The sequence below is a fragment of the Delphinus delphis genome, chromosome 17 (genome assembly GCF_949987515.2).
Source record: "Delphinus delphis chromosome 17, mDelDel1.2, whole genome shotgun sequence".
In the NCBI taxonomy this organism is placed as follows: Eukaryota; Metazoa; Chordata; class Mammalia; order Artiodactyla; family Delphinidae; genus Delphinus; species Delphinus delphis.
In genome coordinates this window covers 77,977,458-78,001,656 of record NC_082699.1, presented here as the reverse complement: position 1 = coordinate 78,001,656, position 24,199 = coordinate 77,977,458, and the positions used below count along the sequence as shown (strand labels likewise).

At 53.8% G+C, this 24,199-nt stretch overlaps 1 protein-coding gene across 2 annotated transcripts in view; it reads right to left on the bottom strand.

Moving 5' to 3' along the window:
* Positions 1-24,199, bottom strand: part of DENND3 (DENN domain containing 3) — a 59,572-nt gene that overhangs the window by 7,289 nt on the left and 28,084 nt on the right. For both annotated transcript variants that reach the window (XM_059995250.1, XM_059995251.1), the window contains exons 10-20: positions 23,847-23,943; positions 22,944-23,047; positions 22,211-22,410; positions 20,629-21,150; positions 15,354-15,613; positions 14,055-14,225; positions 12,611-12,740; positions 9,957-10,064; positions 7,043-7,182; positions 3,606-3,766; positions 2,232-2,365 (exon numbers count right to left, since the gene is read on the bottom strand). In XM_059995250.1, coding sequence (XP_059851233.1) covers positions 2,232-2,365; positions 3,606-3,766; positions 7,043-7,182; positions 9,957-10,064; positions 12,611-12,740; positions 14,055-14,225; positions 15,354-15,613; positions 20,629-21,150; positions 22,211-22,410; positions 22,944-23,047; positions 23,847-23,943 — 2,027 coding nt within the window. The remainder of the gene's footprint in view (positions 1-2,231; positions 2,366-3,605; positions 3,767-7,042; positions 7,183-9,956; positions 10,065-12,610; positions 12,741-14,054; positions 14,226-15,353; positions 15,614-20,628; positions 21,151-22,210; positions 22,411-22,943; positions 23,048-23,846; positions 23,944-24,199) is intronic.

Genomic DNA, 24,199 nt, shown 5'->3' with positions numbered 1-24,199 from the left:
CCGGAGCCTGTGCTCCGCAACGGGAGAGGCCACAACAGTGAGAGGTCCGCGTATCACAAAAAAAAAAAAAAAAAAAAAATTTCTGAGGAAAACACAGGCAGAACACTCTATGACATAAATCACAGCAAGATCCTTTCTGACCCACATCCTAGAGAAATGAAAATAAAACCAAAAATAAACAAATGGGACCTAATGAAACTTACAAGCTTTAGCACAGCAAAGGAAACCATAAACAAAAAAGACAACCCTCAGAATGGGAGAAAATATTTGCACACGAAGCAACCGACAAGGGATTAACTTCCAAAATATACAAACAACTCATGCAGCTCAATATCAAAAAAAAACCCAATCAATAAATGGGCAGAAGATCTAGACACTCCTCCAAAGAAGACACACAGATGGCCAAAAAAAACAAGAAAGCCACTCAGCATCACTCATTATTAGAGAAATGCAAATCAAAACGACAATGAAGTATCACCTCACACCACTAAGAATGGACATCATCAAAAAATCTACAGGGCTTCCCTGGTGGCGCAGTGGTTAAGCATCTGCCTGCCAATGCAGGGGACACGGGTTCGAGCCCTGGCCCGGGAAGATCCCACATGCCGCGGAGCAACTAAGCCCGTGCACCACAACTACTGAGCCTGTGCTCTAGAGCCTGTGAGCCACAACTACTGAGCCCTCATGCCGCAACTACTGAAGCCCGCACACCTAGAGCCTGTGCTCCGCAACGAGAAGCCTCCGCGACGAGAAGCCTCCGCAGCGAGAAGCCACCGCAATGAGAAGCAGCCCGCGCACGGCAACAGAGCAGCCCCCACTCACCGTAACTAGAGAAAAGTCTGCGTGCATCAACGAAGACCCAATGCAGCCAAAAATAAATACGTAAATTAATTAATTTAAAAAAATCTACAAACAATAAATGCTGGAGAGGGTGTGGAGAAAAGGGAACCCTCCTATACTGTTGGTGGGGATGTAAATTGATACAACCACTATGGAGGTTCCTTAAAAAACTAAAAATAGAACTGCCATATGACCCAGCAGTACCACTCTTGGGCATATACCTGGAGAAAACCGTAATTTGAAACAAGATACATGCACCGAGTGTTCATTGCAGCTCTATTTACAATAGCCAGGACATGGAAGCAACCTAAATGTCCATCAACAGAGGAATGGATAAAGAAGATGTGGTACATCTATACAGTGGAATATTACTCAGCCATAAAAAGAACAAAATAATGCCATCTGCAGCAACATGGATGGACCTAGAGATTGTCATACTGAGTAAGTCAGAAAGAGAAAGACAAATCCCATATGCTGTCACTTACATGTGGAATCTAAAAGAAAAGGTACAAATGAACTTACTTACAGTAAGTACAAAACAGAAGTGGAGTCACAGATGTAGAAAACAAACATGGTTACCAGGGGATGGCGGGGGGGATAAATTGGGAGATTGGGATTGACATATACACACTACTATATATAAAATAGATAACTAACAAGAACCTAGTATATAGCACAGGGAACTCTACTCAATATTCTGTAATGGCCTATATGGGAAAAGAATCCAAAAAAAAAAAAAGCGGAGATATATATATAACTGATTCACTGTGCTGTAACCTGAAATTAACACAACTATACTCCAATAAAAATTTTTTAAAAACACAACAAACTGTCCATACGTTTTGTGCATCTCATCATACGTAAAACATGCAATTTAGAAAGCGTCCACGACCATCACCCATGTTACCTGGCATACATACACCAGGGAAGACTTCAAAGTGCAGGCAACCTCCGTGCGGTGATGCGCAGAAAATGCAGAACGCCCACGTCACTAGGCACAGCGTCTGTACCTCCCGTCAACCCCGAAGTGCCCCCCTCAGACCCCCAGACGTCCCCGCCCGAGGTCTGTGCTGGGAGGGGCAGAGGGGAGCACACAGCACGGCTGGGGAGATGTGACCCGCACGCAAACGACCGGGCCACAGAGGGCTGCCGGGAGGAGTGGCAACGGCCCCCCGGGGCACGGCGAGAGCAGAGACAGGAGCAGGCGGGGAGGCCGCGCAGGGAGTAGGGCCGCCGGGGACACAGCGAACTCAGGAGGGGTGTGGGGAGCCGCGTGCATCAAGAAGGAACCAGGGTTTCACAGTCAAAGTTGGAAACGCGTGTGGCAGAGGAAAGGGGCCTTGGCTCCCCTGCCGTTAGCCAGGAGCCAAGCGCAGGGACCAAGCACTTACAGCACCAGAGGCGGCCGCCGTGCAGTCTGATGGCCAAGAGCCCGTCGCCCGGCAGCTGGAACCTGCTGGTCACCTGCAGGGAGCTCGCGTTCCAGGCCAGGACTGTCCCGTCCGCGCTGCACGAGTACACAGTGCTGTGGGGTGAACACGCATGCAGGCGCTTAACTGTGGCCCCGAGAACACCGTGTGCTTTTCAAGTTCCCACCAGGTAAGCATCCACAGCACGGCCAGCGAAACGCCAGCGCCGTCGAGGGGCGGGTTTCTGAGCGCCGCCCCCCCCTCCCCCGCCCCCGGCACCTCCACCACGGCTGCTGCCTCCGCCAGGAATTGTGAACAGAGCCGTAAAGGGCTGTTAACTAAAATCCACCCCTCCCGCCAGGGGCCGGGAATGGCACACGCCCCCTCCAAGCTCAAGTCCAAGGATCAGCAGCTGCGGGGAGGCGGCCCTTCCACCACCTGAGGGCATGGCATCTTCACATGAGGACCTAAGTCCACCCGACTGAGGACAGGCGGCGGCCCTGAAACTCGGGGCACAAGGGGATGGGGGTGGCACAGAGGGAAGCAGCAGAAAAGCTTAGGAGCTGTGGCCACCTGCGCCCAGGGCTGGGGCTGCCCGCTCAGGGTGGGTGACCTCAGCATACCTCACACACCCACTGAGCCCCGCTTCCTCACAGAAGGAAACAGGGACCCCGCCTGGTTCTCGCGTCTCCCCTGGGCACCTGCTGTGTCCAGGCCCTGTCCCAAGCACAGGACACGGCAGACAGCAGGACAGACACAGGGCTGCCCTTGGGGGGCTGGCATTCTTAACCTGGTAAAGCCAGTGAAGGACGAGGTAAATACATCTTACAGGTTGAACTGTGTCCCCCAAGAAAGACGTGCTGACATCCTAGCCCCCCAACACCTCAAAATGCCACCTTATTTGGCAGCAGGGCCTTTCCAGAAGTAGTTAAATGCCGCTAATAGTTGGATGGACCCCCATCCAACATTGACCTGTGTCCTCATAAGAAGGGGACATTTGGACACGGGCACACAAGGGGTTCCATGAGAAGACATGGGGTTAGGGTGATGTGTCTACAGGCCCAGGATGGCAGGCAAACACCAGAGCCAAAGAGCAGGCAGGGAAGGCGGGGTACCAGCTGCTACGAGCACCGCATGCACGCTAGACTCAGTCTCCAGCAGAGGCCGCTGCTCTGCACCCATCATGGCCACACCACACAGGAATGTCCCCGACTCACCTTCCAGACCCGCTTTGCTTCCCCTGCGCAGCCCGGGCCCTGCAGGCCATGGCCCACGGCCATGGGAACCCTTCCCTCTGGCACCCCTGACCCACGCAAGAGCCAGACGGCCCCTCCTCCCAGGGGAGCCTGGCCGGACCTGGGTGCCTGCGCTCTGTCCTGCACGACCAGACCCGTCACGCTGGAGCGGTGGTCCGTGAGCTGCTTGTTGCAGGACATGCTGTGGACGTTGATGATGTAGATGACCGAGTCCTCCGAGCCGACCCACACCTGGGTTTGCTCCGCCATCACCATGCAGTTCTGAGGGGGCCGAGGAGAGAGCAGAGCAGTCAGTTCCCCGTGTTCCCGGCAGTCGTTCTGTCCTGTGCGCTCACAGCCAGCGCTGAGCCGCCGCTCAGGGACCGACAGGCTTAGGGTCCTGCCGGCCTCTGGTCACGCTCTTGTCATTCGATCAACACATCATCTTGCCGTGTGTTCCTGTTTAAGGATGCCTCTGACCCTTGAACGACACAGGTTTGAACTGCATGGGTCCACATTTTCTCTGTAAAGCACATTCCAGCCTCTGGCACCTCAGCTCTATACTAGGGCACCATGTTAAACAGCAAAATCACGATAAAAAGCACAGAAATGTGAAGAACGTGGCACTAAATAGGCCGTGGAAAGGACACGTGTCTACAGTTTGAGCTGAACCAAGAAGGCAGAGTCGCCTGGCTTGAGCTCGGCTGGGAACACGCACACAGCGCCCATTTCTCCCTGCTCTGGAGACGTGCATGTCTGTGGAGAACCATGAAAGCGCCGTAAGTATCTGCTCTGGAGCTACAAATAAATTTTAGCGGGTAGGTAAGTTTGCAAATATGGAATCTGCGCATAATGAGGACAGACTGTATATTAGCCGGTGCTCTTGCAGCTAAGAGAGCAGCGCTCTCGGGGATTCCGGCTTAGCACGGTCAATGCCAGTGACCATCTTCAGACTTTCTGAAATTAGAAATTAAGAACTAAAACACTGAAGAGTTATCAAAGCCACATAAACATGTGAAACGCAAATGTGTCTGCCTGTGCATCTCAACCAACCCGGCTGCATCCCTAAAACAGCGTTCCCTAGACGTTGCCTGAGCGGTGTCCGACTCTATCCATGATATGGGCAACATTTTACTGGTAACCAAACGAGGGTCTGAGATTGTCAGATCCAAGCAGCTTTCAAAGAGCAACAGTTACATCGCTGTGGAGGGGCTGAGGCTAGATCTAATCTTGTATAATCAGTACCGATGGTGCTTACTGGTACTTATCTTTGTCAGAAGAAAGAGCTCATAAAAATTGATAGCTTTTGGGGCTTCCCTGGCGGCGCAGTGGTTGAGAGTCTGCCTGCCGATGCAGGGGACGCGGGTTCGTGCCCCGGTCCAGGAAGATCCCACATGCCGCGGAGCGGCTGGGCCCGTGAGCCATGGCCGCTGAGCCTGCGTGTCCGGAGCCTGTGCTCCGCAACGGGAGAGGCCACAGCGGTGAGAGGCCCGCGTACCGCAAAACAACAAAAAAAATTGATAGCTTTAATTTTACCAATAAACATTCTCATAAGTTAGAAAAAGATGCTACCTTGCTAATTTCAGAACTAATCACTTAAAAAAGCCCTTTCTTTTGAGGCATCTACCTGAGAATTGTTGTAACATTTTAGTAAAATGCCTTTCTTTAGTGGCCCAAAGATATCTTAGATAAACCACTTGGAACTTCAAATTTCAGATGAGGCAGCATTTTCTAGAGATAACTGCCCCAGTTGCTGTCTTGTTGAAACAGTACAAAATATCCCTGTGAAACCAGTGGGAAGATATTTTCACATAACTGGATAACTCTCTGCTTTAATTAAATGTTACCTGGCCTAACTGGGGAGCAGAAGAGATTGATACAAAATGCAGCCGTATGATTTTATTTTCACAAGGATTTTAAGTTATTCTGTTACTAAACAGTCTTTGGAATGCTTGTGACTAAGAATCAACAGGAAAGAAATTAAATTTTAGAATAAGAGTGAAGTCCTTAACTTCTCCTCCTTGTTTTTCATTTCACCTAAAGCGTTATTAGACTTTTGTACACGTTTTACTTTAACGTGCCTTGGATTCCGTTCCTTTATCATCTGAGGCTCACTGTTTGAACGCGGGGAAAATGGTTCAGCAACTTCTTTAGATGATCCCGCACCCTCTTGGCAACGTATATTTGGATTCACAATTTTTCTGTTTCACCCCAGTTTTGAAAGCATAGATTGTCACATTATCTTTAGATGGTGGAATGTGGCCATCAAAGTTGATGATACGAAGTAATGAGGAACACTTAGGTACGTAAACTTCACTACACCATGCTTTTTACATTAAACATGAAAAAAGAAGTTTTGTGTTAAAGGAGTTGGCCTGAGGATTTTCCTAGCAAGAATCCCTTGGGACAGTGGCTTCCTTTGTGCCCTCAGAGGGTCTTGAACAGGATGAAGCCCACCAAGGAGTAGGTGTGACAGCATTTTGAACAGTAGGGTGGTATCGCCAAAGATACCTGGAGTGCCGAGTTAAAAGGCAGCCCCACCGGAAAGAAACCACTGATCACCCCTCATCTGGAAACACGAATTCACACGACACGTTCCAGGCGTGGAGGCCCTGGGGCACGTGGCTGACATCACGTAGTACAGAAATAAGACATGATTTTCAAAGGGCCATGCAAGGCCTCGAGAAGTCTCCAAAAAGCAGGGGGCTGATCCTGGTGGCACTGAGGGCTACAGACCTGAAACTTGACCTTGGATTTGTGGGGGTGGGGTGAGGCTGTGTTTGCATGAATTTAACTTTTTTTTTTTTAATTTATTTAATTTATTTATTTTTGGCTGTGCTGGGTCTTTGTTGTGGTGCACGTGCTTCTCACTGCGGTGGTTTCTCTTGTTGAGGAGCACGGGCTCTAGAGCACAGGGTCAGTAGTTGTAGCACGCGGGCTCAGTAGTTGTGGCTCGCGGGCTCTAGAGCGCAGGCTCGGTAGTTGTGGCACACGAGCTTAGTTGCTCCCCGGCAATATCTTCCCGGACCAGGGCTCGAACCCGTGTCCCCTGCACTGGCAGGCGGATTCTTAACCACTGCGCCACCAGGGAAGTCCCTTAACTTTCTTTTAATTAAAGTTGACTAGGCTATCAGTCTAAAAGCTCAAAGAACTGAGGTTTCTCAACCACGAGATAACTATAATATCATGCAGATTTGACTTAAATGGTTCTTAGTTTTCGAACCCAAATGTGTTAAAATGATTCTAGTGTCTGCTTTTGGTGACTGACAATGTAAATGGGAGACTACCACACTGCCCTTTCCGTGACTGAAATCCTGTTTTAGATTTCAGAGCGGGGGTGGTTAAAGCCATTATCTGCTCACTTAAAGAAGAATATTTAAGTGAAGGATGGAACAAGCTTACATTTTAAAACTCGAGATAAAAATCAAAGACTTGCAGGATTCAGCGACGCCGTGGGTTTCGTGAATCCCGCTACCTATACAGGTGGACATGTTCAATTTCCAAAATCACAAGTTAACCTGGAAGCTGACTGAGGACTGTGCGCGTTCGTTTACTCACCAGTTTAGAAGTGCCCACTTTAAAGCAGTGCTGGTGAACCGTCCAAGAGGAAGCGTCGAATACGACCACCTTGCCTTCGTTCAGAGCGCACCATAATTTGGGGTGAGCGTCCTCCACTTTTTCTGCTGGGTCAAGATGCCCTAAAGAGGAAAGCAACCCGGAACGGTGAAACCCTCTGCTGCATCAGCACGTGGTTCCTACGTGACTCAGGTCCTGCCCGGCCAGGTGCCACCCTGGGTTCCCAGGACCAAAGGTGAGCACGGCCCGAGCTCCCGTGCCCCTCGGAGCTTCGAGTCTCGGGGACAAGCTGGCTCCAGCTAGAGAAACACGCAGACAGACGGAGCCCGGGGGTGGCTTCCCTGAGCCGGGATCTGGGGGAGGCCTGAGGATTCACTCGTGGGCAGCGTTTCAGGCAGAGGGAAGTGGGCGCAGGGACAGAGGAAGGAGGGAGCCTGTGGCCACATCCCCGAGGGCAGCTGGGCTCCCGCTGCCTCACGTCACCGCCAACACGAGGCCTGGTCAGCGCTCTCCGTCTTGGCCGTCCTAACGGCGTGAAGACTTTGGTGTTTCATTTGTGGTTTATTTGCATTTCTCTGATGCCGATGAGGCTGCTGGCTTTAGCTGGGCGTCTGGATCTCCCCCGTGGTGAAGTCTTTATATCTCCTGCCCTTTTTTTTTTTTTTTTTGCGGTACGCGGGCCTCTCACTGTCGTGGCCTCTCCCGTTGCGGAACACAGGCTCCGGACGCGCAGGCTCAGCGGCCATGGCTCACGGGCCCAGCCGCTCCATGGCATGTGGGATCCTCCCGGACCGGGGCACGAACCCACGTCCCCTGCACTGGCAGGCAGACTCTCAACCACCGCGCCACCAGGGGAGCCCCTCTCCTGCCCATTTCTGAATCGGGCTGTCTCATGCTCCTTGACTTGTAGCCGTTCTTTAAATATCCCCAACTTGAGCCGCTTGTCAGTTCTCTTGTCTTGTGAACATCCCTTTCCCAGTCTGCAACCACCACTTTCACTCGTTTGGAAGTTTCTTTTAAAAATCCTTAACTCTCCAGTCTGTTCCTTTATGGCTAGTATTTTTTATATGCTATTTGTGAATTTTTTCCTTACCGTAAGGTCATGAATATCTTCTATGTTATCGTCTCCAAGTTTCATTTGTTTATGTTTTTGCCTTTCACGTTTAGACTGTGAAGTGATGGCCACGTGTGATCTGAGGTGTGGTCGAGCTTCATCTTCTCCACACAGATGCACAACGTCCCAACGCCTTCTGTGATGGAGACCGTCTTTCCCCTCCCCTGCTCTGTAGCACCACCTCCGTCACAAGTGCAAGAAGTGTGAATCTGCCAGTCTTTCTGGGGTGTTCACGCCATTGGTCTCCTGGCCCCCTTGGGGGAGATCCTGCCCACTGAGACACAGTCTTCAATCCCCCAGAGACTGGGATGCTCTGAAGCCGGGCTCGGTGCCTGGGGCCTGGCTCCCTTGACTCTCGGCATTCTTGGAGGGGTTGCCCGCTTCTTGACGGGTGCGTCCTGACCCCAGGCTCGTCCCCCTGACCCCACATGGCTGGCCAAAGCTCTCTCAGCCACTGTTTCCAGTACCAGCAGCTCCGTTCTCTTTTGTTTTCTTATATGTTGTCCGGCCCTTCTAGATGTTCTCAGCGGGACGGGAACTAGCCCTTGACAGGAAACCCAGAGTCTAGTCAGGCTTAATTTAAGGGAAACTAGCGTAGATCTAAGGACAGCTCGTCTACTCAGATGCCGTGATGAAAAGCGTCTTGGTCTGTGCTGTCACAGCCGAGTGACATCAACAGAGCGCCTCGACTGGATAAATGACGTCTCCAGAGGGATGGGCTCGGCCGCTCTCGACTCTCTTTCGTCTGAGATCTGTTGCTTTACTGGGTCTTCTGGACGTTCAGGGAAGAGAGGAGGCTGCTTTGCCACAGAAACTCGATTTGCCCATCGGAAACCATGTGGAATGTGAGCTCCTGGCTGTGAATCGCCGGACTGCCCCGCAAGGTCACGAACCTCGGAGGGTGAAGGACGCGGGTGCACGGATGCCGCCGCCGCCGCCAACTCCTGATGCGGACAGGCCGAACATGGGGCGACCGGACTCAAAGGCTCTCTTCTGCCCAGAACTGAGCTCCTTTGTTCCCAACACTATAACCTTGAAGCAACACTCTGCTGCAACTCTCTGCAAGTCAGAATTAAGTAAAAGCATTTGGACAGTTGTACGCCTGTGACACAGGGCCGTCTTTGTTTACCCCCAGGCCTGGGCAGCAACCCTGTCTTCTTGCTGTTATCACTCTGACGCAGCTCGTAGGGGCCTTGAAAGTCTGTGGGACTGTCCGACCACTCCAAGCAGGAAGAGCCGCGTTGTCAGATGTGCACATCAGCATAGGAGGTGCAGCCATCCCATCCCAGTGACAATGGGCTTGATCCGACCAAAGACAGAAGCGCAGGGCCTTTATCCATCGGACGTGAGGATGGCGAGGCCGGACGGGGACTCGGCCCCTCACGGCCCCGCTCCGGCCTCTGAGTCCACAGAGAGGCCGCACCTCATTGCTCAGGGTTCCGCCCTCCAACAGTAGAAAACCACCTGGTCCCCGTCCACCCTCATCCTGCCATCGCCCTTCCACTTCAGCGCTGACCCTGACCACAAGTCTTAAGCTCTCAGATTGTCCCAAACACAGCAGCGACATAAACAACCAGGTCCTACTGTACAGCACAGGGAGCTCTATTCAATGTCCTGTGATAAACCATGATGGAAAAGAATATGAAAAGGAACGTATATACGTGTATAACTGAATCCCTTTGCTGTACAGCAGAAATTAACACAACGCTGTAAATCAACTATACGTCAATAAAATTTTAAGAACAAACAAATAGCAGTGACAAAGCAGGGACTGGCCTCCACCTGGGGTGTAGAGCAGGACATCGATGGCGCGCGGGAGGGTCTCTCCCGCGGAAGGGTTGATCTTGTGCTTCAGGGTCTCTGAGGTCGTCTTCGGAACTGCCATGGGCACTGAAATGCAGACACGGGGGATTAGTTCCCCAGACGGGAGGAGACCCAGGTCATCCAAGAGCCTTGCACATTCTGCTTTCCTTAGGGTATTAGCTCTGGGGTAAAACTTCATAATTTGTGAAGACGACGCTCTCTTTAAACTGGACATTAAAGTAAAGCCAAGCGTATCCGGCCAGAGGGCGAGCATTTGCCAACGTCTCACATTGCTTTTTGTTTAAACACAGCTCTCAAGCTGAATGATCTGACCTCTGTCCACACTCAACCGTCACGTATGGTCTGGCCAAGAGAAGACTTTACACGTTTCTCCATAAATCTAACCCACGAGTGGTTTCTCACCCTTGTCACATAATGTGGCTGCCGTGGGTGCGTCCTGTGTGCTGTAGGACATTTAGCAGCACCCCTGGCCTCACCCAGTCAATGCCAGTAGCAACCTCCCCACTGCCACACACACACACACTCACACACACACACACACACACACACACACACACACACCCCCACAGATACCTCCAGTCACTGCCAAATGCCCCACCCCAGGGATGGGGTGCAGATTTCAGAAAGTTTCATTTTTAGACCTTCCATCACGCATGGACCATAAGCTCTTAACTTAAGCCCAGGATCATGTATGGTTGCCTCATTCCGCTTTACACAAGGGAAACCAGTTCTTGATTGGGAACAAGGAATCAGGGACACTGAGCTTGGACCATCCCCCCTTCGCCGTATGGAATTAAGAGTGTCGTTTGTTGGGTGCTGCCGTCGTAACTGTGTGTTATTTCCAGAGGAGTGAGAAGGCTTTTCTGTAAACTCTTGACAAAGATCAGGCATGAGCTTGGAGTGGTCTAAGCAGCTGAAGTGTAGTGTGTATTTGATTTTGTTCCTAATTAAGGTGGGGGGACAAACCCAGCAATCGATGTCTGGTTCTAGGACTGTTGACAAGGGCGCCTCCAAGTCACTCCAGCAACTGGAGCATCCTGTCTGCTCCCGGTGGGGGGGGGGGGGGTCCTCGGACCAGGAAGCTCCAGGGATCGCACAGTTAGTGACAGACACAGCAAAGAGGAAAATGCACCAGGGGGAATCCACACATAACCGAGGCTTGTTTGCCCTGATTCTGGGACGACAGTTTAAACAGCAGTGTCTTCCTGGCTGTATACACCCAAGAGGAATGAAACACACGTCCAAACAAAAACCTGTATGTGAACGTTCACAGCAGCGCTATTCACGACAGCTGGGAGGTGAGGATTGGATAAACTGTGCCGTATCCACAGAGCAGAATACACGCAGCCCAAAACGAATGAAGCAGTGACACCTGCCGCTCGGGTGAAGCCTGGAGCGTGATGCTACATGAAGGAAGCTAGACACACAGGACACACCCCGGTGAGTTCACTTAGAGGAAGTGCACAGACTCGGCCAAAGTGTGGCAAGTCCAGAGAGGCAGAAAGGAGGTTAGCGGTTGCTGAAGCGGGTGAGGGGTGGCGCCAAATGCATGGGGCTTATCACTGGGGTGATGAAAATGTTCTGAAACCCATCATGCTGACGACTGCACAACTCTGAATACACTCAAACCAGTACGGCGTGCACTGTAAAAAGGAACGGTAGGTGAACTGTATCTCAACAAAACCGTTATTTTTAAAAAAGTGCATACAGATAGAACTAGATGTCATCTTAAAAACATCCTACAACTTGTTCATCCGTGTTTCATGAATTAATTTCATGTTGTGGGTTTAACCTAGCACACGTGACTTCCGGCACATAGTAATGTTAATAGCGATAAGTAATCCTCTACTCTCTGCTTCTTTATGCAAAGCACAGGACAGTTGGTTTTAGGAGATCATTTAAAAGTTGAAACAAAATAGAAGTAGCTAAAATGATGCATAAAGCTATTCTTACCTACTTGCTATTTCCTAGACTTGAAAAATCTTCTAAAAATAAAAAATTGAGCTTACCACCAACCTCCATATGGCTTCCAGAATGTGAGAGCCAGATTTCAAGCTACAGGCGGAGATCAGAGAATTGCTATGGAGGGAAACTGACCAAATCGAGAGAAAAAAGAGAGATGGCCATCGGGGGCCTCCACGCGCTCGCGCGGCAAGGTCCAGCAGCCAGGGGCAGCCGGGCACAGAGGCCCCCGCAGCTCCGCAGTGGGCGTGTGTCTGACCGCAGAACTCAGCGACCACGACGGCGATTCCGTGAGTCGCGCAACAGCCTTCCACGAATTTCTGCTCTGCTTGAACCAGCCAGCAGCAATTCCGTCGCTGACAACTAAGACTCAGGAGCAATACCATCCGGGGTAGAGTGGACTCTAGTAACCCAGACACTGAAACGATGAGGTGCCTCGACGTGTCCTGAGGAGCACAGAGCTCCAAGGTGTTAAGTGAGGAAAGGAAAGATGCAGAACAACGGGTGATATTCAAAAATGAAAAGTACAGGAGAAAAACTTGAGACCTTTGGGATTGGTTCTAATGGACAAGACAAAAGTCAACCAGATAAAAATCACTTAAGACATAACTCAGGACACCGCGGCTGCATTGAACACATGCTGATCTTACTTTCGTTCTTCATCTTATCGAAGTAAGACAACTTGGAGGCCGCGTAGATGGCGCCGGGCGACTGCAGTGCACCCACGACGGCGTCCATCAGCAGGACGTGGGTCAGTGCCTGCTGGACGTACTGGGGGTCCTGTGGGAGGGACAGTCATCTCAGCACAGCTTCACTGAAATCATTTCACTCTAAGACTTTGTCACGTCACATAAAACAACCCTTTCAAAGATGTGTGTTTTTCAAAGCCACGTGAAGAGTTTAGATTTGGGTTTGATGTCACGTGATCACGTCCTCTGAGTTGAGACATACACTGGCTGTTTATACCAGGGGTCAGCAAACTTCTGTAAAGGGCCAGGTGCTGAACACTTTAGGGTCTGTGGGCCATGCAGTCTCTGCCACGACAACTCAGCTCTGCCGTCAAGGGCAAAGGCAGCCGCAGACACTGTAAAGGAGAGGGCGGGACGTGAGTCCGTACGACTCTCCTTAGACGTCTGCCAGCCCACGGGCTTTGATGAGCCAGTGTGTGGTAAATAAACCAGTGGGTATAAAACCAAACAGGGAGCCGCGAAGTCACAGAGTATTGGAATCTTAGGACCTAGTCCCCGCTTCCTGCTCCAAACAGAAACGCTCCTTCTGTCTCCATGACCTTGGGCTTCTCCAGTGACAGAACGTCCATCAGAAACGGCAGCTCTCCCACCACTGAGCATACGTTCTTCCTGACGCTTTCCACTGGGTGCCGCCCTCACCTGCATCTCCCTGAGGATCCGTGGGCACAGCTCTCCAGAACCTTCTGAACTGCTCCCTCATGAGAGTCCCCTATTCGTACTCTTTGCCCACTTTGTTGTGTGTTTTCCTGTCTCATCTTGCCATTTAGACAAGACAAATATCTCCCCTGCACCGTGTGTCCTCAGTCTTACCCTCCGTCCACGGTACCCTTCATGACTAGGAAGTCTTAATTTGGTGTGATCAAAGCCATCAGTTTGGCCCAAAGTAAGTGAAGGTACAGAAGTCCCTAGGATATAAATGTAACCCTGTGGAAGGAATCTAACACCTCCCCCCAACCAAAACCCTAATCCTGTGAAGGGGAAAAATGAAGAGCCGCTTAGAGCAGGGTGTGCCCGGACCACCCAGCTCAGACCTGCCAGAGTCCAGCCCCCAACGCTCCCTTCCCTGGGGTGTCACCAGGGGCAGGGGGCAGTGCAGAGTGGTCACTCCCACAGTCCACCCACACCACCCTGCCAGCCCTTGCGTTTGCCCCCAGGGCGTCCCCCAAGACCCCAGGGCTTTGCATTGGGTCACGCGCACCGCAGCATCCTTAATGCCTTCTGATGAGACCTCATCTAATTCAATGGATCCCGCGCCCAGGCCCCAGTCCCACCCGGCTTTATGCTGAGCATTATTATAGAGACATGAGCTTTGGGTGAGAATAAAAAGGCAGACCGGGCCCCAGACCTTGTGGTCGTCGGCCAGCTTCTTCCCAGCCCACATCTCCTTCACCATCAGGTGCCACAGGTCACACTCTGTTTTAAGATTAGCTTCAAAGACTTCTTTCTTGGACAGCACTTTGATTTTTAAAGTGGGAATTCTCAGGAGCAGAAAAGCTCCTGTGGTGTTTCTGACTTCCTGCAGAGGGAAAAAGAGCCAAGTAAGTGAAATGACACCCGCAGGGATCCTGGAGTCAATAGGAAATACATTTAGGGGTGGCGGTCTGCACACACTGAGGGGACCCACTGGGCACTGGCTGACATCCCCATGGGAAGGCAGAGTCCTTGAGGCTGGCCTGGGGCTGGGGCTGCCCGGGTGGGAGGTCCGGCAGGACCCAAGCAGGCCCTGAAGTACCCGGCGCCGGGTGCCCGGGGTGGGGTGAACAGGGCTCCTCCAGGTGGTCTGTTCTCAGAGACAGGTGACGGGGAGTCAGGGTCACGGCGGTGTCTGGAGCTCAGCGAGCCTTCCTGGTGGGTCTAAGTGTGACCTGTCAGCCACACGTCGACAGAGACACACCGGTGGACTCGTCCTCAGCGTTTAAAGATGCTTCATTCTTTCACCTCCTTAAATCTCTGTCTCTGGACTTCTGGGAGGAAGCCCGTCAAAGCAGGCTTGGGGGGAAAACTGAAGGAACCAGTGAGAAGGTGCGTCCACTGGCCCAGCCCTAGGCGTGGGCCACAGGGGAGTTCTCATGCCTCTTCTGTCTCTGGGAATATGCAGTAACTGGATTAACACACGGAACACACCGCTTATAGATTTAGGAAATAAACCTGGGAAAATAAAGGTAAGCCATGAGTCAGGATCTCGACTCAGATTCCCTTAGTGGGGAAGATGACATTTAAAGTTGTTATAAAATGAACAGCGTGGGCCAGCCAGGAACCTGATCAGGAAACGAGATGGAACCGCTCACAGGCTGGCCCACGGCCGTTTCCCAGTAAAGCAACGTCTATGCTTCTCCTACATTGTCGAACCAGGTCAGCGAAAGGACAAGCCTGCCTTGCTTCTTGCTCTTCCCCCAAATACAAGTCAGCTGAACAGAGAATCTGCTGTCGGTGCACTTACTGCTCTGAACACATCACCCACTCCATCTATTCAGTCCTCACATCACTCCTATTCAGAGGGTGCATCCTTATTCCCACTTTACAGGTGAGCAAACTGAGGCACAAACCATGAGTGGCTTGTGACGGGCCCACGGCTGGCAGAGCCCGGTGGGCTGTCCGGCTGCTGCACCTCCCAAGCCCAGGCGGCTTCCAGAGCTGCCCTCACCTCTATGTTTCTGAAGGTGGAAATCTCCACGTAGCCCGGCCTCCCCTCAGTAAGGAGGAACAGGCGCTTCTGGGTCATGGCGATCTTGCCCACGCCGCGATTTGTTTTGACGGAGCTTGACAGCTTATACACACACTCGTTTTTGTCCAGCTGCTCCGTCACCGAAAAAGGCAGGTTGACCCCTTGGGCCTCTGCTTCTGCCTCCTTCCAGCAGTTGTAGAAATCTTTGAATGTTTCTGGGTCAATCTGTTTCTGGTGTCCTTAGTTTTATAAAGAAAAAAAAAAAGAGATTCTTACAGCCACGGACACAGGTGCCTCAAGAACGGTTGCTTTACAATCGGGAAGCAGCACGTTACCCGCAGGACATAGCGGGTGGCGCCAGCACCTAAGTCTGCCTGGATGGAAACCACCTGGAAAGCGTCCCCTCCTTCCGCAGCTTCCCCAGGTGCCCAGGTGGGCACGTGATCTGGCCTGAGCCCATTGCCCTCTCCAGCCCCTACGTAGCCAGGTAGTCACAGTAACTCCTAGGGCACCAGGTAGGGACACTGGGACAAGGACAAAGTCCTGTGTCACCTCTAGAGCTGGTGGCAGCCATCTTGGGGCCAGTCCCAGGGCGAAGCTAATGCTAAAGAGACCAGATCCTTGGTGACACTCCCATACCACTGGATCAAGCCTTACCTGAAGCTGGCTTTATCTCAGTACTCTTTGGGTATATGAGCAAATAAGTTACTATTTGTAACCGTGATGATCTTAGTTGATACAGCAACCTTCCCAAATGTCCAATATTCAGGGGCTTCGGACCAGAGAAGCTGGTCCGAAGCCCAGCTTCACTACTGTTTAGCAGTGTGACCACAGGCCAGCTGTGGAACGAACCTGCTTCCCTGTCTGTAACGTGGAGCTGGAACCACCCCCAACTCCCACTCAGCCGCTAAGAAGTCCGGCCCGTTCTAAGCTCGATGTTTCCCTGTGCCTGGCTCCTGCATCCTCCATTCTGCATCCTGGATCTGTCTGCCCTCCGTCCTCAGAGGGCCCTTCACATCCTACCCAGGAAGAAGCTCCTTAGTGGCCTCCCGCCTTCTAAGCTGCCCCCGCCGGCAGCCTGCTTCACTCCACGCCTAGAATGAGGCTCCTCGTATCCACCAGGCCCAGATTCCTCCAGGATCAGGCCCCTCCTCCCCTTCGCACTCCTGCATCCCAGCACAGTGACAAGCATGTTGTTACGTGCCTCTGCACATGCTGGTCTGGAGTGCTCGGACCAGAAAACTCCTACCTATCCTTCAAGACCCAGATAAAATGGCCCATGGGCAGCCTTCCCAGACAAGGGCCCACTAAGCTGATGCGCTCTTCCCTCACGGCATCTAACAATGCTTGCTGTGCTCTACCCTCTATACAGGCCCAGCTACCCTGGGCAGCTTGGTCCTAGATCAGGAGACTGAGGACTGGAGAGGGAAGCCCTACCAGCGGGTGGGCAGGTGCCAGGCAGACGGCCTGCCGACGCCATGCCTTCGTGGGTCTGCCTTTCCCACTGGGGGCCTGCTCGGGATGCAGAAGCCTCCCCGTCTCAGCCTGGCTGGAGGCCAGATCTAAGAGGTCAAGAAAGGCTGTGAGGACTTCCCTGGTGGCGCAGTGGTTGAGACTCCGCCTGCCGATGCAGGGGACACGGGTTCGTGCCCTGGTCCGGGAGGATCCCACGTGCCGTGGAGCAGCTGGGCCCATGAGCCATGGCCGCTGAGCCTGTGCGTCCGGAGCCTGTGCTCCGCAACGGGAGAAGCCACGACAGTGAGAGGCCGGCGTACCGCAAAAAAAACAAAAAAGAAAGGCTGTGAAAGCTCGGCTCTGGTTCCCTAACACCTACCAGATAACGGTTTCCTGGGGAATTTGATGTCGTGGCCACAACTGAGTCTGGCCTCATCCCCACACAGGGCAGGCACAGGAATATTCAGGTGAAAACCTCCCAGGTGGCAGGATTCTGAGTTGACTCTCCTCTGGCTCACCTGTGTTTTTCTAATTGCCTTACAACCGTGGTCTACTACTTACAAATTTGTTTAACGTCCTTGGATCCAAACAGAATCACACCACAGTGGGATATCTGTATATACTGGGTCGTTTTTAGAAAGTAAGTTACTGAGGGACTTCCCTGGCGGTCCAGTGGTTAAGACTTTGTCTTCCAGTGCAGGGGGTGTGGGTTCAATCCCTGGTCGGGGAGCTAAGACCCCACATGCCCTGCAGCCAAAAAACCAAAACAAAATAGAAGCAATATCGTAACAAATTCACTGAAGACTTTAAAAACGGTCCACGTCAAAAAAAATCTTAAAAATAAAAAAAGAAAGTCACTGAAAAAAATGAAGCACAAGGGCCGGTGGGCAGGTGCCCAGGCAGACGGGCCCGGGGGTCCCTGTGCTGGGCAGCGAGGCACCAAGAGGGTGCGCATCAGGGTGGGGCCCCGACCCCGTGACACGGTTCTCATCCCGCTTCCATTTCGGAAAGGCTCCTCCGTGTAGCTGCCTCTGACTGGAGCGCCTCCATCTACACCCCCTGGCGGTTCTGAACATCATGTTTTTAATCAGAAGCACTTGGCTATTTTAAGTGGACGACAAGGAAGAGGATGTTTAGTCTACGTAGCCAAGGAAAAGCCCAAGAATCAGGAGAGCGCGAGAGGGGAGTTGGGGAGAACCACGAAGCCATTACTTAATGAAAGCTGGAGCCAAAGATGCTGGGACGTGGAGCCTGGAGCCAAGAAACCCGTCCCTTCTGTCATTAGGACAAATGCTCCCACCATCTGGGTCCCTGCACAGTGCCGGGGCCAAGCAGAGCGAAGCGCAGGTCCCCAGAACCGGAAACAGCTTCCTCTCGCGGGCAGACGGGAGGCAGGCTCGCGGGCTTTGAGAGCCGGGGTGAAGGACACCAGAGAGGCCAGGGGTGCCCACGCGGGCCTGTGGATGCCACACCTGCCAGGGCCGCAGCACAGCTGGACGGCGCACGCCCATGGCACCCACACAGCAATAGCCACCGTGCACACGAGGGGCCACCACGCACACCCGCAGCCGCGGACAGAACGCGCATTCGTCTCCAATTCTGCACAAACATGCCACCTGTTCATCTCTGCCCCTCACCCGCACTCCAACACAACCCCTCCAGCTCATCTTACGGGGGAGGCAGGGTCACCAGCTCCCGTGGGCCACACTGAAGGCCACACACAGCTGACTCCCCGCCCTGGGGCCAGGTCGTGAGGGCCCTGCACCTCGAATACCAGACTCCGACGTGTGTTCTTATGTTACATCCGTTTATTCTAAGATGGTGACCTTCGGCTTTGACCTAATCCTCCTTTTATTAGCACATACGCGCCCGTCAGGCAGAAACGTACATTGGATGCTGCGCGACAACGGTGCACGTATCCCAGAATCAAGGCCAACAATGACCTGCTTGCAATGCGAATGGAGCCTAAGTGACAACAGGGCCATCGACGGCACTGTCACCGTGGTCATCTGAGGATGCCCTCCCGGGTGTCCTTTCACGTCCCCGCAAGTCTGGGGCTGCTGGACAGCGCCCACGTGTTCAGCCGTAAGCCACACTGTCTGGCTCCCGTGGGACACGCTTCTGGCCAAGGAGAGATGAGAGCTGGGAGGGCCAGGCCCTCTTCTCCCAGGAAAAGAGCGCCGCCCAGGCCATCGGCCCCCCGGGCTGCGCAGCAACGGGCTGGGCTGGGGGGAGAGGAAAGGGCCGGCTGCACGTCCAGACACCTCGTCACACGAGAACAGCCCCCCCGGGTGGATTACGCCGCGGTACTTCAGGCCCTGCAGCTGGCCTAGTGCTCGTATCCTTGTGTCCTCGCGAGGGCCCGCGTGGGAAGGGGGGGGCAGGGCCTCCTCTGAGAGCGCTGAGCCCCACAGCGCCTGCACCCCACCTCCCGGTGGCCTGGGTGCTGCTGGTTGACCCCGCAAGAACCTCTGCCCCTGGCGGACTCAGTGCACCCCCCACTGCCCTGCCCATGGGAGTCCCCTGGGCAGCACCAGTCGCCCACAGATGCCCAGGGAGATGAGACTGGCTGGCCACGACGGGCCACTTCTCCGCGGCCGACATAAGGTGACACCACGCGGAGGGTCCCGTGGGCGCTGGGCCGGCCGCGCCCCCATCAGACCGATGTAGGGACTGTGAACAAGCGGCCCCATCCCTCCACTGGTGGGAAGGCGGCGCGCGTGGGTACAGAGAGGCCGGGCAACTTGACGGCAGCCGCGTAACGAGGAAGGACATCCCACACCTGTTACCAGCAAAGCACGGCCTTTCCAGAGGACACAGGGACTCCCGCACAGGACACGGAAGGAGATCCGACCCGATGGAAAAACAGGCCAGGCTGTGCCGCGCAGCTCCAAGGAGAGAGGCCCAGACGCCCCGAGCACAGGTGCCGACGCTCAGTGCGAGGCCACCTTGCTCACCAAACCGCAGAATACTTCAGACAACTGCACCCCGCGCTGCCCAGGAGGTGCGGCTGGGCAGCCTCCCGTGCTGCAGACCCGCCTTGAGGGACCTGCTGGGGGGATGGCAGCTCCCGACGGGGCTGCAGCAGCATCCTAGAGAAGGCCATCCACGACCGGGGGGCAGGCTGCGAGCCTCACTCGTCAGCATCAGGACAGGCGGACACGACCAAGGGTACAGGCCAACACGCTGCGCCGCCCTCACGTGCACAACACCGTCGGCAGCAAAGGCACGGCGAGACGCCTGTGAGCACCACGGATACGCTTTGAAAATGCAGACCAACACACACGTACCGCGTGAGTCACGTACAGTTTACAAACGCACAAATCCTACGTTCTGCTTGTGGGTGCATCCACGTGCCGCAAACGCATAAGAACTTGGTCAGAAGGGAAAGGTCAAGTTTGGGACAGTGTCCCTCTGAGGAGGGAGGGGAGGAAAGGGTTCTGGACCAACCAGACGACTGCAGTAAACGTGGGAAACAAAAGCAGCGGCGGTGGAGGTGCCTGAAGCATTCCGGCTGGAGACATGCGTCCCCATGTGGGAGGAAGGGGTCAGCACACAGCGAGCAACCCCCCAGGACGGGAGAGATGCCATTAAGTGTCACCAGGCCCTCCATCCCCACCCCCTTCCCAGAGCCTCGGCCAGCCCAGGAAGCAGGTAAAGCCCTCGCCCGCCCCGCAAGGCTCCTCCAGGCTGGGCCAACCTGCTCTCGAGGGTCTGCGCCACCCAGCCAGCGGGCATCCTCCTACCTACGGTTAATGCCTCGAGGTCTGCGCCGCCCACCCCGCGGGCATCCTCCTACCTACGGTTAACGCCTCGAAGAGCCGGTGTATGATGCCCGCGTCCTTCACGATGCCCGACTCCTGCACCCTCTTCACAAAGTCGTCCAGCTGCATGTGCTTCTTGGGCAGCTCGAAGTTCTTCACGCGGTCGTCGGCCTTGGGGGCGTCCTCGGGCTTGTCCACGACCTCACTGATGAGCCGGCGCAGCTCGGGCGTCCGCTCGGCCTGCGCGCGCTCGGGCGCCGACAGGGACTTCACCGTCCTCTGGACGAGGTCGGCGGGAAAGATGCGCACGTCCGTCTTGTACAGGCTCTGGAAGTCCAGGAGGGCGCCCAGCAGCTGGCCCTGCATCAGCTGGACGAGCCCGCGCAGGTAGAAGTACCTCGCCAGCAGCACCGAGTTCTCGGGGGCCAGCGAGTCCATGGCTTTGCTCAGCTGGGCCACGCAGTCCGCGTGGAACGCCTGCACACACTGGCCCACCAGTGGAAAGTGGATTTCCGGGATCTTGAAGGTGTATGTCAACTTGGGGGGCACGTCCAGAACTGAGAAGTGAAGGGGAGATGAACGGTTAGCACGGACCTTAGAAACAGACACGCGTTCCCACCGCATCACCCTGCCCAGGGCCGTTTCTGTGCCTCGGGTGCAGCGTGGAGCAGGACGCCCCGTGCCTCTTCCAGAAAGTTCCACGTGCCCCACGCTGAACGGGGCCCCTCACTGCTCCCATGGCACAAATAGTGTTATTTGTTAAAACTGTTGATGCTAAGTTGAAACACGTGGCGGTGAGTCTTTGTTGAAGGACTAAGCTAATAACCTAGGCCGAGACGCACCTGCCAGGCGGGTAAACCTCCCAAACAGCTGTTTCATTCACCGTAACAGCAGCTCTGCGCCATGGGTACTGTTACCATGCCCATCTCCCAGGGTGGGGACTGAGGCCTCCCCGGGTCCCCGGTACACAGCTACTGGGTACCCCAGGGTCACACAGCCAGGAAGCAGCTGTGCAGGGGACTCAGACCCACCAGGAGCCTCCAGAAGGTCAGTAAGGTCTTTTCATTTGAACACGCGGCCCCTCCTGGCGTCGCCGGCATGATCCCCACTCAGCCTCCAGCTCTCCCGCGAATGCGCCAGGAGGTACCAGCTGGTACTGGTGCCTTAGCCCGAGGCAGCAGCCACTGGGGGTCCGAGCGGCTCACAGCGCTGGCCTCACTGCAGTTTCTCCCAAGGGCACTGGCTTCCTCTGTACCCTCAGCCCGTAGGAAGGGCCTGGCAATCACTGGGGGCCTAAGAGTTGCTGCATCCCCTTAGACAGTCATATATGTAAACACGTATCTCCTATGTACACATACACATACGTGCATATACACACACAAGTATGAAAACAGTGGGACGGGGCGATGGAAAATGCAGACGAGAAATCGCTTTCTGTAATAAGCACAGTCTGCAAAATGAATGTTCTAAAAATATTTCAAATGACTAGTTGCCAGAAAGCTACAGCCATAAGCCCCCCTTCGCTTCTACTGAAACGAGCTGTGGTTTCTTTCAGTGACGGGCAGCATGAGAACCAAGTGAGTGAGGAAAGCCACAGCACGGGCGTGGCTGCACCACCTGTGTGGCTGCCTCCACAATCCTCGGTACGCATCTTCCGCAGCGACGAGTTCCGGGGCGGCAGCTCGGGCACCGCGATGTCCTGCAGGTTGGGCATGCTGACCACCATGCGCCTGTGAGCCCCGTGCGGGGCCGAGGGCTTCCGGCTGGCCATCTTCTCCACGGTGGGTCTTCTTGGACTCAGGAGCATCCCGTCTATCCTGGGTGGAAAAACCCAACACCTCGTAGACACGGCAACGGTTGAAGCACAGGCTCAACTGGGCATTCTCCCCACCGTGGTGACCAGAATCCAGCATTGCCACACCGAGCGGGAAACGGCGGGCACGCTCCTGGCTCTCCCACGTGTAGTGAGGGCTGCATACAGTCCACACCCCAGGAGAAGCCACAACACACAGAACAAGGGCGTCATCGACAGCCGACATGCGTTTGAGGGGTTCAGGAAAAGCGGCATGGAAGAGGCGGGAAACGGTGACGATGTGGGGAGAGAAAGAGAAGGAAATGGGGAGAAAACAGCACAAAGACCCAGAGCTACCGCTGCAGGTACGTCCAGCGCCCCCCGCAAGAAACAGAAGTGCACGGGGAGGAGCCTGACGTGTTACCCGACTCATTATGAATTTCTAAATGTGAGACTTCTCTGATCGAATTTATCATTTATCCTTCCACATAAAACTGTGCTCCTTGAGCACACGGACACCCAAGGAGTCGTGCATCCTTTAGAATGTAATATGCAAACCTGTCCTCTTCGGACTGCGTGCAGAGGTCCATCTGGGCAAAGGCGTCCATCCTTCTGCTGAGCCGAGCCTTGAGGAAAGCATGAAACATGTAGGTATCCAAGACCTGGAACAGACACCGAGGGGCAGGTTATTGCGCCTGGTCCACGGTCCTCTCCTCCCCGAGCTGCCAGGGCAGCTGCAGCCACTGCACGGGTGGCCCTTCCCGACCCGAGGCCTCTCGCCAGCACCTTTGGACAAAAGTGCCCAGACACAGGTAGCTTTCTTAATTTATCATAATCTAAGATTTCCCCTCAATCCCTCACCAGCCAATCTCAAAGAATCAGCCACTCTTTGCATTTGAAAAACCACAGAAAGTTCAAAAGTCCAAACCACCCTGCCCCCCGGGACAGCAGCAGCCGCAGTCCCTGTGTTTCGTCATGGATTCTGGCGTCTCCTGGGGACGGCAGCCTCTCTAACGCTCCGCACCTCACAGCCAGCGCACCCCGTCTCCAGACTCACACGCAACAATCTCCAAGTCAGCTCCCAGGGAGTGTGGATGCTGCCCGGCCCTGGGAAGGGGGCGGTGATGGGAAGGGCATGGAATTGTGCGGCATGATGGAAAGGTTCTAGATCCAGACTGAGGAAGGGGCGACCAGGTACACGCCTTGGTCAAAACTCTGCACTCACTATACTTAAAATGAGTGCATTCTGTTATATGTAAATCCCACTCTAAAAAGCCAATTAAAAAAAATCAGAGCTGGCCAAAGGATCAGAAGAAACCACGCTAAAACAAACTTTTAGAAAAGCTAAGACACTGAATAGAATATTAACAGATACTGGAAACACGACTTGAAAAATACTTTAGATACAGAAAAGGGCGAAGGAGCGACTATACACACACACAAACCCCACACACCTCTTACCTGTTTATAAAACTGCTGGTCCCCCGGAGCTCTTGTTTTGAGAAACTCTTCACTATTGAACACCCTATGTTCATAATTTAAGTGATTCTTCACTCCCCTGATGAAGAAAGATAGTCTAAGAGTTGAAATATTTTTAAATACATGAAAAAGACATTGCTGTTAGCAGAAAAACAGTAACAAGAAATCCACACTTTGAAAAGCCCTGTCTGTAGGAACAGTACCCTGAGCGCTGAGGGACACGGTTTGGATGTATTCTGTGGTGGGGCTTTCTCGTCACTTCAAGCAGAGCTTTCCCCCAACTGGAATGAAGGTCAGGGTGGGGGGGTGTCTGTCTTCTTCGAGCCCCCTAGCTC